Raw genomic sequence first — 12,944 nt, forward strand, 5'->3', positions numbered from 1 at the left:
TGAATTTTAGGGAAAACAAACACAATACATTATGCACATTTTTGGTAAAATATAAAAGACAAGGTTGCACCAAGTAAATAGTGTCTTGGAAATTCGCTTTAACGAATTTCTCCTTACCGTGAGTAGTCGCAGTTGGATGCGCAGAAATCCCCCATAAAGCTGTGTGAATCTCGCTTACCACGACTGTAGCTAAACTACACGATTCCTGCCCATCCAACTACTTTTAGCTTCTGTTGAAATGTGGGGATGATGGAGCTCCGTTACCCTAGAATGATCAAACGACACTCTCAGGATGATGGTTGAATTCACATAAGGGCTGTTTTCAGACTCAGCCCCTGGTTTTATTAAAAATACACACATGCCCCCCACATGAATAAAGTCAATCCCCTCCCACCGAACAATGCAATGGGGAGTGCCTATACACAGGATGTACATTCCGATTGGAGCATAGCCTTTCCTATTATCTATCACTGGTCCTCCCCCATGAGCCTTCTGAGGTCAGCAGACTTCCTCCCCTTCCCCCCCCATGAGCCATCTGAGGTCATATTTCCTGTCCTACTAGCTCCCATTGGCATGCAAATCCTTTGTACAAGTATTCCCTAAGCTAAACACCAGTCTGTACCTGGATGGGCCCAATACGATCTTTATTAAAACACATCCATCCAAGATACAGTTTCAAGTTGGTAATGGGTTGTAAGATATGCATAAGCCTACACGTGGAGTTCACACCGCTTGGCGCCTTGCGTTATGAAGCCCATGTGGTACTATGCTGCTGATATGTGGATACAGGCCCACGGTCTACTGCCAGCGACATTCGCATCGAATGCTGTGGTGGCATACACGCCGGTCTATAAGCGCAGATCTGCCATCTCATCCATTACCAAGCTGAGTACTGTAATACATACATTGTACATGCGCATGGCCCAATTGCAGCCTTCAGAGCTTTAATTAAGCCACACGAGAGACATATGAATAACACTCATATATGACACATTTAAAGTTCGACCAACAATACAAAATTTCCATGACATTCCCTCCTGTTTTATCATATTCTCCTCGTGTCCCTTCTTGATCTTCTTCAGCTTGATGGGTGTAGTCTCAAACCTCAAAGAGTTCCTGTAGTTGTCCCTGAGAATAAAGCTCCACGGGGTACCTGAAACAACAAGACCCGACGCAGACACGACGCAAACAGGCTTGATTGAAGCAATGATCCTCAAGAGCGTTGGAACCTTCACTACAGGAAGGCTCTTGCAAAAACCACAAACAGATTTGTGGTATGAATAAGGCTTGTGATCCCACGGTGGTCTGGGGAGATCCAGCAATAGATTCTCAAATTGCCCCTGCAGACGGGGCCACACAAGGCTGGTCTCGACCCAGACAGTTTTCCAAATCGCAGACACAAACCGTGATGAGGCTTGAAGCTTGCTTGAAGGTCTTGGAGAATGTGGTCTTCAGAGAGATAAATTAGAGGGAAGCCAGGACGTAATCTGTAGAGAAGGTGGTTGGTTGGTGAGGTCTTCCTCCGATCAGTGGTTGGAGTGAAATCCCAGGAGCGGGCATGGAGATGTGGTCGTCTGCCCGAGCTTGGCTTACACGGTCGATGAGGCAACAGGAACATCTCACCGCAGCATATAAAAGGCAGATGAAAAAGAGAAGCATCAGGACATACACTCCCACTTCCTTCAACCAAGATCCGATGGAGAACAGGGAATCTCCCAATCCTCCCAAACCCTTGAACGGATTCCAACCCTCACTAGCTATAGCTCTAGCTTTTCCCTGTAGTTCACTAACTTTGTCCATATGGGCCTGGACCTTGTCATCGGTGTCTTCTATCCAAGTACAACAATCCTCTCCGATGAACTCACAGAACCCCCCTTTGGCGGCTAAAAGATAATCAAGGGCCATCTTCTCCTGAAGCACTAAAATTCCCATTTGCCGTTGTTCTTGGGCAATTTCTCTGACAGCCTCTACGGTCTCGTTAAACATACTATCCACGATGACAGAAAAATTGTTCAGGCGCTTCATAAGTTCTATTCCCCATCCTGTCCATGAGGGGAACCAAGCCCATGCCTGGTCGCCCTCAGAGAACAGCTCTCTGCGAACTCTCCCTGCCATCCTTACCTTCTTGTGGACCATCAACTCTTCATGATCCATCACTACATAGGATGCGGGGACTAGCTTTATGAAGGCACACGAACCTTTCGCTTTCTGGGGAAATGTTCTATAGGCTGCCGAACCACACAGAAAATAGTATGGACCTGTCAGAGCAGAGCAGGAGGAGTTCCTCGTTCGGCCTCTGGCATTGAGCAACAGTTGCACAGACTGGGGGATTGCTCCCTCAGTCTGCACATCACATCCGTCCTTCCAACACACGTGGTCTGGTCGGTCAGTGTGGTTACTCAGAAGGGAAGTCTGGTTAGTCAGATTGACAGTTATACCTCCCTCACAGGTGGTAGTCCCAACAAACTTGTTACCTGTGCCAAAGCTGATGTTAAAGCACACCTGAGGGCTGCCTAGCTGTCCAGTTACCCATAATGGACTGAAGAGGGTCCTACTGGAGCTAGAGCTAATATTGGTGCTAAAACTGATGTTACCTGCTAAAAATGTGTCATTAAGTTCTACCGACAAATGTCTACGTGGGGGCTGACCAGGGGTCCCTTGCTTTTTCATGCCGACGCGGATGTCATATAGGGCATGAACAGCGGCCATTGCGGACATGTGATGACTGGGTGGGGGCTTAGAGCATACCCAACAGTTGGTTTTGTTGGCGGTTCTGGCTAAACGCAGGTGCATTTTAAATAAAAGGTTGGGGTATCTGCCGTCTTTTCCTCCGTTTACACACATGTAAGACATACAAACAAAAAGAAAAAGGAAAATGACACCCCTCATTCTCTGGTGTAGCTGAAAAGCTTCTTGCAGTGGCTTGCGTGCACCCAGTTGTCTTGTCCCTCGAGCTTGAGTGAGGTAGGTGTCGTCAGCTGGACTTGGTATGGTCCGGTGAACCGTGGCTCGAGTTCGGTTCTTTGATGTTTCTTTAGGACGACCCAATCACCTGGCTCAATAGAAAGAACACCTGTTATTGCATTTGGATCCGGGAGCGATTTACGAACCCAGTGGTGTATCTTCTGCAGCTCCCGTTGCAGAGATTGCACATAACCTGTAAGCTGTGAATGCAAAGACGACAACTGTTGAGGAAAGTACAACCCTGTTTTGGGAGTTCCCCCAAACAACACCTCGTAGGGTGACAGCCCATGTGGTTGCCGAGGGGCATTCCGGATGGAATAGGGGGCAATGGGGGGACACTCAGGCCAAGGTTTTTGGGTATCGGAAGACGTTCAACCTTACCGCTACTCTCGGGGTGATATGGGGTGTGTCGCCGCTGACTCCAGTTCCACCAAAGAAATGCAGTCGTGTCCTTTGGAAGAGAGGTTAGTAGTGGACAAAGAAGACATGTTAGCAGAAGAGGTGTTAGTATTGTTAGTCGTGTTGCAAAATTCAGCACTGTCATTGCTGTCCTCCCCCCCTTCTCATCTTCCAATACAGGAAGAAGAGAAGCTGGGTTAAGAATAGTGCATCGTTTGATAGTGAGGTTAGTAGGGGTTAGGAGGGCTTTCCCCTGAGAGGGGTACCTTGCCTTGGATGTCCTGTTTTCGCAAGACCGTTCTTGCTGCACTGGTGTCGGTGAGGCAAGGGAGGGAATATTTTAATTCCTCTAGAAAAAGATGGATCTGGGCCGACACCGATTTGTCAACTTCCTATGAGAATTCATAGGAGTTACTTACCATGGTGGTCATAGGGGCGGAGGACTCATCAGGAATGAACTGCCACCGACCTTTAGGTAATTGGGGACAGCTCCTCCTCATGTGCCCCATTTGGTGGCACTGGAAGCACCTGGGTGGGGGCCTATCCTTCCTGTGACTCAGATCCCTTGGTTTTTCGTGTGGGGTCTGGGACATAAGAACTTTGGCCTTGTCTTGTTTTCTTCTATCCATTTCCCTCTCTATTGCCGCAAGAGTGGAAAGGATAGCAGGGATAGACATCTCATTATATTCGGGTCGGGCCAGAACCAGCCTTTCCCGAATTTTAATATTGATGCCTTCCAAAAATTTGGCCCGCAACAGAATGTGCGTCGCGGTCACCTTTACCCCTTCAGTTGGAGCATCAGGTCCAACTTCCAGATCCGCATTCCAGTGCCGTCTGCTTGAGACGGCGCCAGAAGCAGGCGCTTTCCTCATTAGGACCCTGGGTGAGCTTCATCATGTCCGTAGTAGAGGTAGCACCATACATTTCTGGAAGCTTTGCCTTTAGCTGTGTACAGAACTCTTTGCCCCCTGAAGTCATCTCCTCATGCGTGGTTATAGAGCACCCTGCAATCACTGTACTGGCCACTTCCATGCCCACCTTAGCCCGCAGGATCTGCGCACAATCTGACCCGCTCATACCATAGCTGAACTGGTTTTGTCCAAACATTCGAGCAAATCCTCTCGGATTGACTCGATAGTCCGGGAGCTCAGCCAGAATAGTGCGGATCTCTGCCGGGGTGAAGGGGACATGCCAAACTACCCGTTCCCCTAAAGTCCGTTCCCCCTGTGCATTGGGAGGACCTTCAAATTGCTGCACTCTGACTGGATAGGCCTCGGTCCGGGAAGAGTGCAAGGGCTGACCCAGCTTCATCGGTGGGCTTAGATTAACCACCTCGCTTACTGCACCTTCAGGTTTGAGGTCCCTCAGATCAGGGTATAGCTGGGGGCAGGGGTCTGATCAGTGGTTCGTAGCGCTTTGATGCAATCCGCCCTGTTTCTTAACCGGGTGTCTATTCCCCTTGATTCACAGATAGTCTGCAAATCGGTTGTTGAGTAGGCTTCATAGTTGGAAACAGAAGGAGCTGGGGTGAAGCAGGAAGAAGGGAGAGGTAGAGGTAGAGGCTGAGGCATAGATACAGAAGACACAGAAGGTACATCAAGAGTGACGTCACTAACAGAAGAGACAGGTGCAGTTATACTTCTCTCAGCCACTGTTGGTTGTTGGGGAACCCCAGCAGACCCTGATCCTGCCTGCCTTAGTAGAGTCAGCCCTGAAAGAGCTTCCTCCACCTCTGACACTGGATCCTCCTGTTTTATTCCCTCTGGAGGCCAGGTATACATCACCTGGTTCTTCCGGACAGATACCAGTTTATGTATGCCCTGCTTCCCTAATCGGATTGATCTGTGAAGCCATAGCTGTGCGATCTCTAGTTCTGACGCCTGCATTCGTGGTCCAAATTCAGAGATGAATTTTTCCCACCTCCATGCGTCAAATGTACCTTCCCGGGGAATTTCCCATCTGGTACCCTTCGACCATTTATTCCACCTTTTGAGGGGTTCTGTAGACTTCCCCCCCAAACTCACCTTCATCAGTTGTGCAGCTGTCCTTACCCTGAAGAGGGCTGGTTCCCCCTCTCTCTTCATGGACTGACTACTGCCCATCGTGACTAGTCACTGGTATATATCCCGCGTCCGGGTACCTGTTTACCCCCTGGAGCACTCGGTGGGATCCTACCGAGAGGCCTGATTCCACCACTTTCCCAGCACAGCGTAATTTATGTGATACTTATCGATCACCCGAAGCGCATCAAGTGGCGGTCAGACTGAGAGCACACCTCCCACTCCCACAGCACAATTTATGTGATCCTGACCACCCGAAGTGTTTGTGGTAACCAGGCTAAGTGTTATACTTCCCTGGACCGCCCACTCGCACAGCGTAATTTATGTGGTTCTCATCACCCACTGTGTTTGGCAGGCCACACCGCACAATGATGAAAGTGGCTTTTCTCTCCCAGCACACAGTAGCTAACACAAGTCAAAACAAAAAGAGGGGTTCTTGGATGTTACTTAGGGGTCACTGGCTGGCCGGAAACCTGCTAACTGACCTTTAGGAAATTTGTGTAAAGAAAAAAACTTTCCTAATACACACAGAAAAACCCTTTTTCAACCTGAAAAACTGTTAAAAAGGACAAAGTGGATCCTTATGAAAAACATGGGACGTGTCACAGTAAAACAATTACACAGAGGTGAACCAAAAAACTGCGCCAAGAATAACCCGTTGCTGACGCGAAAATCAATCCTATCAGCGCCGCTAAACAATCTGCGCTACACACGCGATCTTCACTGCAACCACCTAAAACCGTTTACACAAAAAGTGTGCTGGACGCGAAACACGCAACGCAGCAGCTTTAAAACAAACCCGCTTTACAATAAGGAACTACTTTTAACAAGAAAAACACAAGAAAAACATAATCACTATACAAGAAATCTATGTGCAAAAACCCAGACTTCACCACGCTCACTAAATGTGGAACACGTGAGGGAAAAACTCGCTTAACACACTTTAAATTGGCCGGCAATACGCAAATTTAAAGCTAAAAGCAAACAAATGAAACTGTAAAAAATTTGGATTAAAAACACAATATGGGTCAAATGCATATAGGAAACTTCATGCACATTGCATAGAGATTACTGCACATGTGGTACTCAACAAAATGGCCACCAACAGGGAAAGCACATGGTCATTAACAAAATGGCCACCAAACAAAAGGAGTACATGTGGTTAGTCAAGAAAATGACCCCCCACAGGGAAGCACATGGTAACACTAGAATGACCCCCCACAGAGGAGCACACGGCAGACTCTAGCCTCAAAATTGCCTCTAACCTCTTACATAAAACAGACTTTTGGACAGAACATACACTGGACAATTACACAACAATATGAAGTACACATACAACACAATTTGGCACAATCACAGAACAGATATAAAACACCAACATGTCACACTAACATGCACATGTAACAGAAAGGACCCCCTGCTGCATGCTTGCTGGGAGCAGTAGTACCACAAAACATTGCACAGACTACATACACACAGAGATCTTACAGCAGTTAACAATTAACCTAAGCCTTTCAGCACTGTAATAATTACCTCACGTGGAGGGGGGTAGAGCAATCACCACAGTACCTACAACCCACAAATACTTACCTAACACTATGCAACAACTTTTACCCACTAAAACATATACCCGTTTAATTTTTGGTTGGAAGATTTTTAAACTTGACCAAATCCAGCCAACCAAACCCACCCCTCTGCTGCTCTCCGCAGAGACAAACCCTCGTCTTTCACCCACAAATCAAGAGTTTAGGACAAAAAACTAGGTCCTTGCTAAGCGGTAATTCTTGTTAGCTAACAGAGAACGAAATCAGCCACACGAACGCGCAAAAAGCGATCCTCTTAATGGCAGAGAGACCTGAAATGTGCCGGCATACTTTTTTTAGATGGCTCATTTCCCCCTCGTACTGGGTTAGCTATGCAAGAATACGCGTTAGTATCCACCAGGCTCGCCAAACTGTCTTGGAAATTCGCTTTAACGAATTTCTCCTTACCGTGAGTACTCGCAGTTGGATGCGCAGAAATCCCCCATAAAGCTGTGTGAATCTCGCTTACCACGACTGTAGCTAAACTACACGATTCCTGCCCATCCAACTACTTTTAGCTTCTGTTGAAATGTGGGGATGATGGAGCTCCGTTACCCTAGAATGATCAAACGACACTCTCAGGATGATGGTTGAATTCACATAAGGGCTCGTTTCAGACTCAGCCCCTGGTTTTATTAAAAATACACACATGCCCCCCACATGAATAAAGTCAATCCCCTCCCACCGAACAATGCAATGGGGAGTGCCTATACACAGGATGTACATTTCGATTGGAGCATAGCCTTTCTTATTATCTATCACTGGTCCTCCCCCATGAGCCTTCTGAGGTCAGCAGACTTCCTCCCCTTCCCCCCCATGAGCCATCTGAGGTCATATTTCCTGTCCTACTAGCTCCCATTGGCATGCAAATCCTTTGTACAAGTATTCCCTAAGCTAAACACCAGTCTGTACCTGGATGGGCCCGATACGATCTTTATTAAAACACATCCATCCAAGATACAGTTTCAAGTTGGTAATGGGTTGTAAGATATGCATAAGCCTACACGTGGAGTTCACACCGCTTGGCGCCTTGCGTTATGAAGCCCATGTGGTACTATGCTGCTGATATGTGGATACAGGCCCACGGTCTACTGCCAGCGACATTCGCATCGAATGCTGTGGTGGCATACACGCCGGTCTATAAGCGCAGATCTGCCATCTCATCCATTACCAAGCTGAGTACTGTAATACATACATTGTACATGCGCATGGCCCAATTGCAGCCTTCAGAGCTTTAATTAAGCCACACGAGAGACATATGAATAACACTCATATATGACACATTTAAAGTTCGACCAACAATACAAAATTTCCATGACAATAGATACCCAACATGTCAAATCTTAAATTTGTATGTTCCCATGAAATGGCGACAAAGTTCAGTACCCTATATTTTCTCTAGGTGAGACTTCAAACAGGTCATCAGGTTAGTGTTACAGAAGAGGTCTTGTGCTAAAATTATTGTTCTCACTTCGTTGTGCGTAGTGATATGTAACATGTGTATCGCAATCAACGTTTTCACACATATGAGCGTAAACACATACATCGAGGGCACCTATGTGCGTATATGTGGGTGGGGGGGTTAACATTTTTTGGGGAGGATGTTATGGGGATGTTGGGTGTAACTTTACTTTTTTGCAATAAAAAAAAAAGAAATTACCTTTTTTTTGCATCCCCTATGTGATGATTTTTAGGTGACAGATTATCTTTTAAGAGACATGCAGGGTCTAAAAAATGCTGCATGTCTCCTCTGGGCTCCACTGAATGTATTGCAATTTAAATCACATTAAATCGTAATTAAAGGGTGACCCAGAAGTGACATCATACACAACACTTTCTGGGTCACAGCAAGAAGGATGTGTGTCTGCTCTCCTCTCTCCCCTCCACCTGCCACCTTTTTTGCAATAAAAAAAAAAGAAATTACCTTTTTTTTGCATCCCCTATGTGATGATTTTTAGGTGACAGATTATCTTTTAAGAGACATGCAGGGTCTAAAAAATGCTGCATGTCTCCTCTGGGCTCCACTGAATGTATTGCAATTTAAATCACATTAAATCGTAATTAAAGGGTGACCCAGAAGTGACATCATACACAACACTTTCTGGGTCACAGCAAGAAGGATGTGTGTCTGCTCTCCTCTCTCCCCTCCACCTGCCAGCACCCACGATGTTGGTCCTGGGCCCATAGATGGCCAAGCAGAGCCCTGATTACATGGCAGAGACGTGGCTGGGGGGGCATTATTGGGGGTATGTGGAAGCAATCGGGTAGCAGCACAGCCGCCCAACTGCTTCCACCTAACAGGCACGGGTCTGCTTGTCAGCTTTATACACAATCCCAATGGCTGCAGCCTCTAGATTATGTGTAAAATGTATGGGCTTGGCAGCGAAAGGGTTAGAGCAGTAGTAACCCCAAAAGAAAACATTTATTATATTGCAGCTTACCAGTTCTTAGATGTGTTTGCTGCATTCTTTTTCTTTTTTTCCTTTGTTTTCACCTGGTGCTCTGGCCAGTAAGTCTGTTGTTTTTGAACAGAACCAGCTGTCCTACAGATATAGCAGTTAAAGGGATGAAACAAGCCATTTACTACTGACCGTGGTGATTACAATTGTCAGCTTTTATTTATTTAGGTAAAATCTTCATCCCAATATGGAAACAAAAGTTTGCTCTAACTGTTTATAAAGTGTTAGCTGGAGTTTGGCTTCAGTTTGTTAGTATATCTAAGGCCCCTTTCACACGAGTGGACCCATCATTTTTAAAGTGGATCCAATCAGATGCTCCATTGCTCTATGTAAATGGTCATGTGTCTGCTTACACTCACCTGCATCCGATCTGATCCTGTGTGCTAAAAACAGATGGATAGAGATCTGTTCTGGTTGATCGGATTGGATGACAGTTGGACGGAAATGGACTGGTGGTCCGTTTCCATCCGACAGCCCACAGAGGACAGTGAGCTGTGTCCGTGTCTGCTCTGCATAAGCGGAGCAGACACAAACCTGTCATGCGCTTGCTCAGCAGGGATCAGCGGGTAAATCCCCCACTGAGCAAGCAGATCCACTGACGGGTCTGCCCCATGCGAAAGGGGACTTAATCTGCTAGTACATCTAACACTCCCCTCCCCCAGGATAACAATGCTGCTATTCAAAGGTGCCACTGTGCTCTTCCATCCAGAGTGGCGTCATTGTAATACAGGAGGTGTGTTACTGCCACCAACATTAGGTGAAAACAGAAGGAAAACAAAAACTAATGCAGCCACCACATCTAATGATTGGTAAACTGCAACATATTAAATTTTGGCCTTGAGTTGAATATCACTTTAGTGCATTCACTGCATTAAAGTTAAAAAAGTCCCAATACTTTTACCACCTTCCCGCTTTCCATCTCCCAACATGTACTTGCTGTCCTTCTCATGGCCGCTGGGTCCAGCATTTATCAGTGCAATTCCCTGAACTACCTAGATGCTAAGGGCAATGGAATGATAGCCTTCAACTGTCATCAACCAGCCTGCCAGGAGGAGGGTGCAAGGTTCTACCAAGGGTATCCTTCCAATGAAATCTGCAGATTGAAAAAGAGCAAAACTTTAAAAAAGCAACTAGCATTTGCAGAATGAGAAGTAACCAATGGCAGTTCCATGATTCTCCTGGGAAAGGTTTGCTTTAAAACATTTTGCTGATGAGGCATTCTAAGATTTTAATACCTACAAAGTTGTAGGCCCCTAACCCTCCCCATCTATACTGTTCATAGGTCCCTGAATAATGCCATACAACATATAGAGAGGAAACGTGTCTCCTGTAATTGAAAATGTCAGATGTTTGCAGTGATGTAATGCAATGTCAGCCTGTCATGAAAGCTGCCATCCTAGTGATAATGTCTTTCTCTCTTCTTCTGCATGCTTGTCTAGTCTCGGCAGACACCCGAGGGTGAGTTCCTCCCTCTCGATCAGCTGGAACTGGATGTAGGATTCAGCACAGGGGCTGATCAGCTTTTTCTGGTCTCCCCTCTTACAATCTGCCACGTGATTGACGCCAAGAGCCCCTTCTATGACCTCTCCCAGCGATCCATGCAGACGGAGCAGTTTGAAATTGTTGTCATCCTGGAGGGCATAGTGGAAACAACTGGTGAGTTGCCTTTTATTTTATTGCCTAATCTTAATCTGCTGTTTAGAAAGGAACCATTCGTTAGAAGCAAGGAAATAAAAGAGTCCATATTTGTGCTGGCTTGTGTCCGCTTACTCTCAGACGGAAGAAATGTTTTCAAAGAACTGCATTTTTTATATTTTTGATATATTTTTTTAATTGTAGGACAGCCTACCACTTTGAAAATATTCCTCGAGTTTGACCCAGATTATGATGTTTCTGACACAAAATAGCTATCTTAAATCTACTTCTTTTGACAAAAACTGTTGGCTTGACTTTTAGATGAGAATCTGTCCTATAGCATATTTTTTAAATACCTCTGTTCTATCCTTCTAACCTCCTTCATGACCCTTCCTTACTAAAAATCCTAACGTGGAATTCGGGGAATTATCTTTTTTGATACTTACGTTGGTCCAGCTTGGTTCAATATACAGTAAGTACTCATATATAATATCTGGAGGGCCACTAAGGATACTTTAAATCACTGTAGCAGTCTGGCCTACATATGGTGATAGCTGTGATCTTCATTGGAGTGCATTGGAGAGCGCATCAGAGAGTTGAATTTAATTTTGTTTAAAAGCGGAACTTCACTCTCTCAGTCAGCTATATTTAATCTTTATGCCACTAGCATTAGTAAGTAGATATGAACGTATATTATATTTACTTGTTTTAAACTTTTTTTTACATTTCTCCAGTTACTTCCTGGTTTCCTGCCTAGGCAAATTATGTAATAGATCCCAGGAGTCTTCGGGAGGGGTTTTATTAGCTAAGCACACCCTCCTGCCTTTGTTCACCTGCCCTTGTTTCTATCCATTTAAATGCATGTTCCTCCATTGTGAGGACTCTCAAGATTTATAGAGTTAGGATCACAGATACTCAGGGTGCCGTGATGTGGCTCTGTGGCTTACGTATGTATTTGCAAATGTGTGCTAACTAAACCCCTGTTTTTAAAACGCATGTTCTTAGACAGGTTAATTTGGTTTTTGATAGCTAACTGGCTGGCAGTTTGAACTGGCTTTCTTATCCCCCTCTTTTGATACGTTATACTTATCCATGTTCCTTGCCGACAATAGCCATTATTTAACTGGGGTAGGCTGGCAAGTTGAACTGGATAGTCCTATTTTTTACTTTGTGACGCCTTCCATGTTCACTGTTTAAAAAGCCAGTTATAGACCTGGGTAGGTGACCAGTTTTTTCTTTGTACTTCCTGGTTTCCTGCCTAGGCAAATTATGTAATAGATCCCAGGAGTCTTCAGGAGGGGATTTATTAGCTAAGCACACCCTCCTGCCTGCATGCCTAAGCTAAGAGCAGATGGATTCCAGGAAGTAAATGCTACATGAATCATCTGCCCTTACTCAAGATGGCAATGGCCATAAATGCTAGGGGGTGTTTTTAAAAGGGATTTCTTAGCAAAGTAAAGCACAGAGATGTAGGTTGATGTCTGAGTTTGCTTTAAATATTAAGAATTAGGTAAACAGTGTTTTTGTTTTGTGGTGCTCAGATGCAGTGAAGTTCCGCTCTAAGTAAGGATTGTTAGCCTAATGTGCAAGGCTTGTGAGTTGAGCCATTGAGAATAAGAACTCTTTACTGAATAGGAGGGTTTGTTGCATATTACTACCTACAGTGTGTGTTTTATGGACACAGAGAAAAGGACATGTTTTGCTTTCATAAGTATTTTTATTTTCATTTTATAAAGACAGAAAAAGCAACAGCACAATATTGCTCATATATCAAAGTGCAAAAACAAGAATAAAAAAGACAAATACACCTCTCATGTCATACATCATAGACTAGCAGGGTACAA

General features: G+C 45.2%; 1 protein-coding gene across 1 annotated transcript in view; it reads left to right on the forward strand.

Annotated features, from left to right (window-relative positions):
- The window catches only part of KCNJ3 (potassium inwardly rectifying channel subfamily J member 3), a 323,174-nt gene that overhangs the window by 62,992 nt on the left and 247,238 nt on the right, over positions 1-12,944 (forward strand). The window contains exon 2 of the mRNA XM_089659642.1: positions 10,905-11,121. Within this exon, the coding sequence (XP_089515768.1) occupies positions 10,905-11,121 (217 nt within the window). The remainder of the gene's footprint in view (positions 1-10,904; positions 11,122-12,944) is intronic.

This window comes from Staurois parvus, unplaced genomic scaffold (assembly GCF_062004578.1).
Source record: "Staurois parvus isolate SC_StPar_1 unplaced genomic scaffold, SC_StPar_1.0 ptg000031l, whole genome shotgun sequence".
NCBI lineage: Eukaryota > Metazoa > Chordata > Amphibia > Anura > Ranidae > Staurois > Staurois parvus.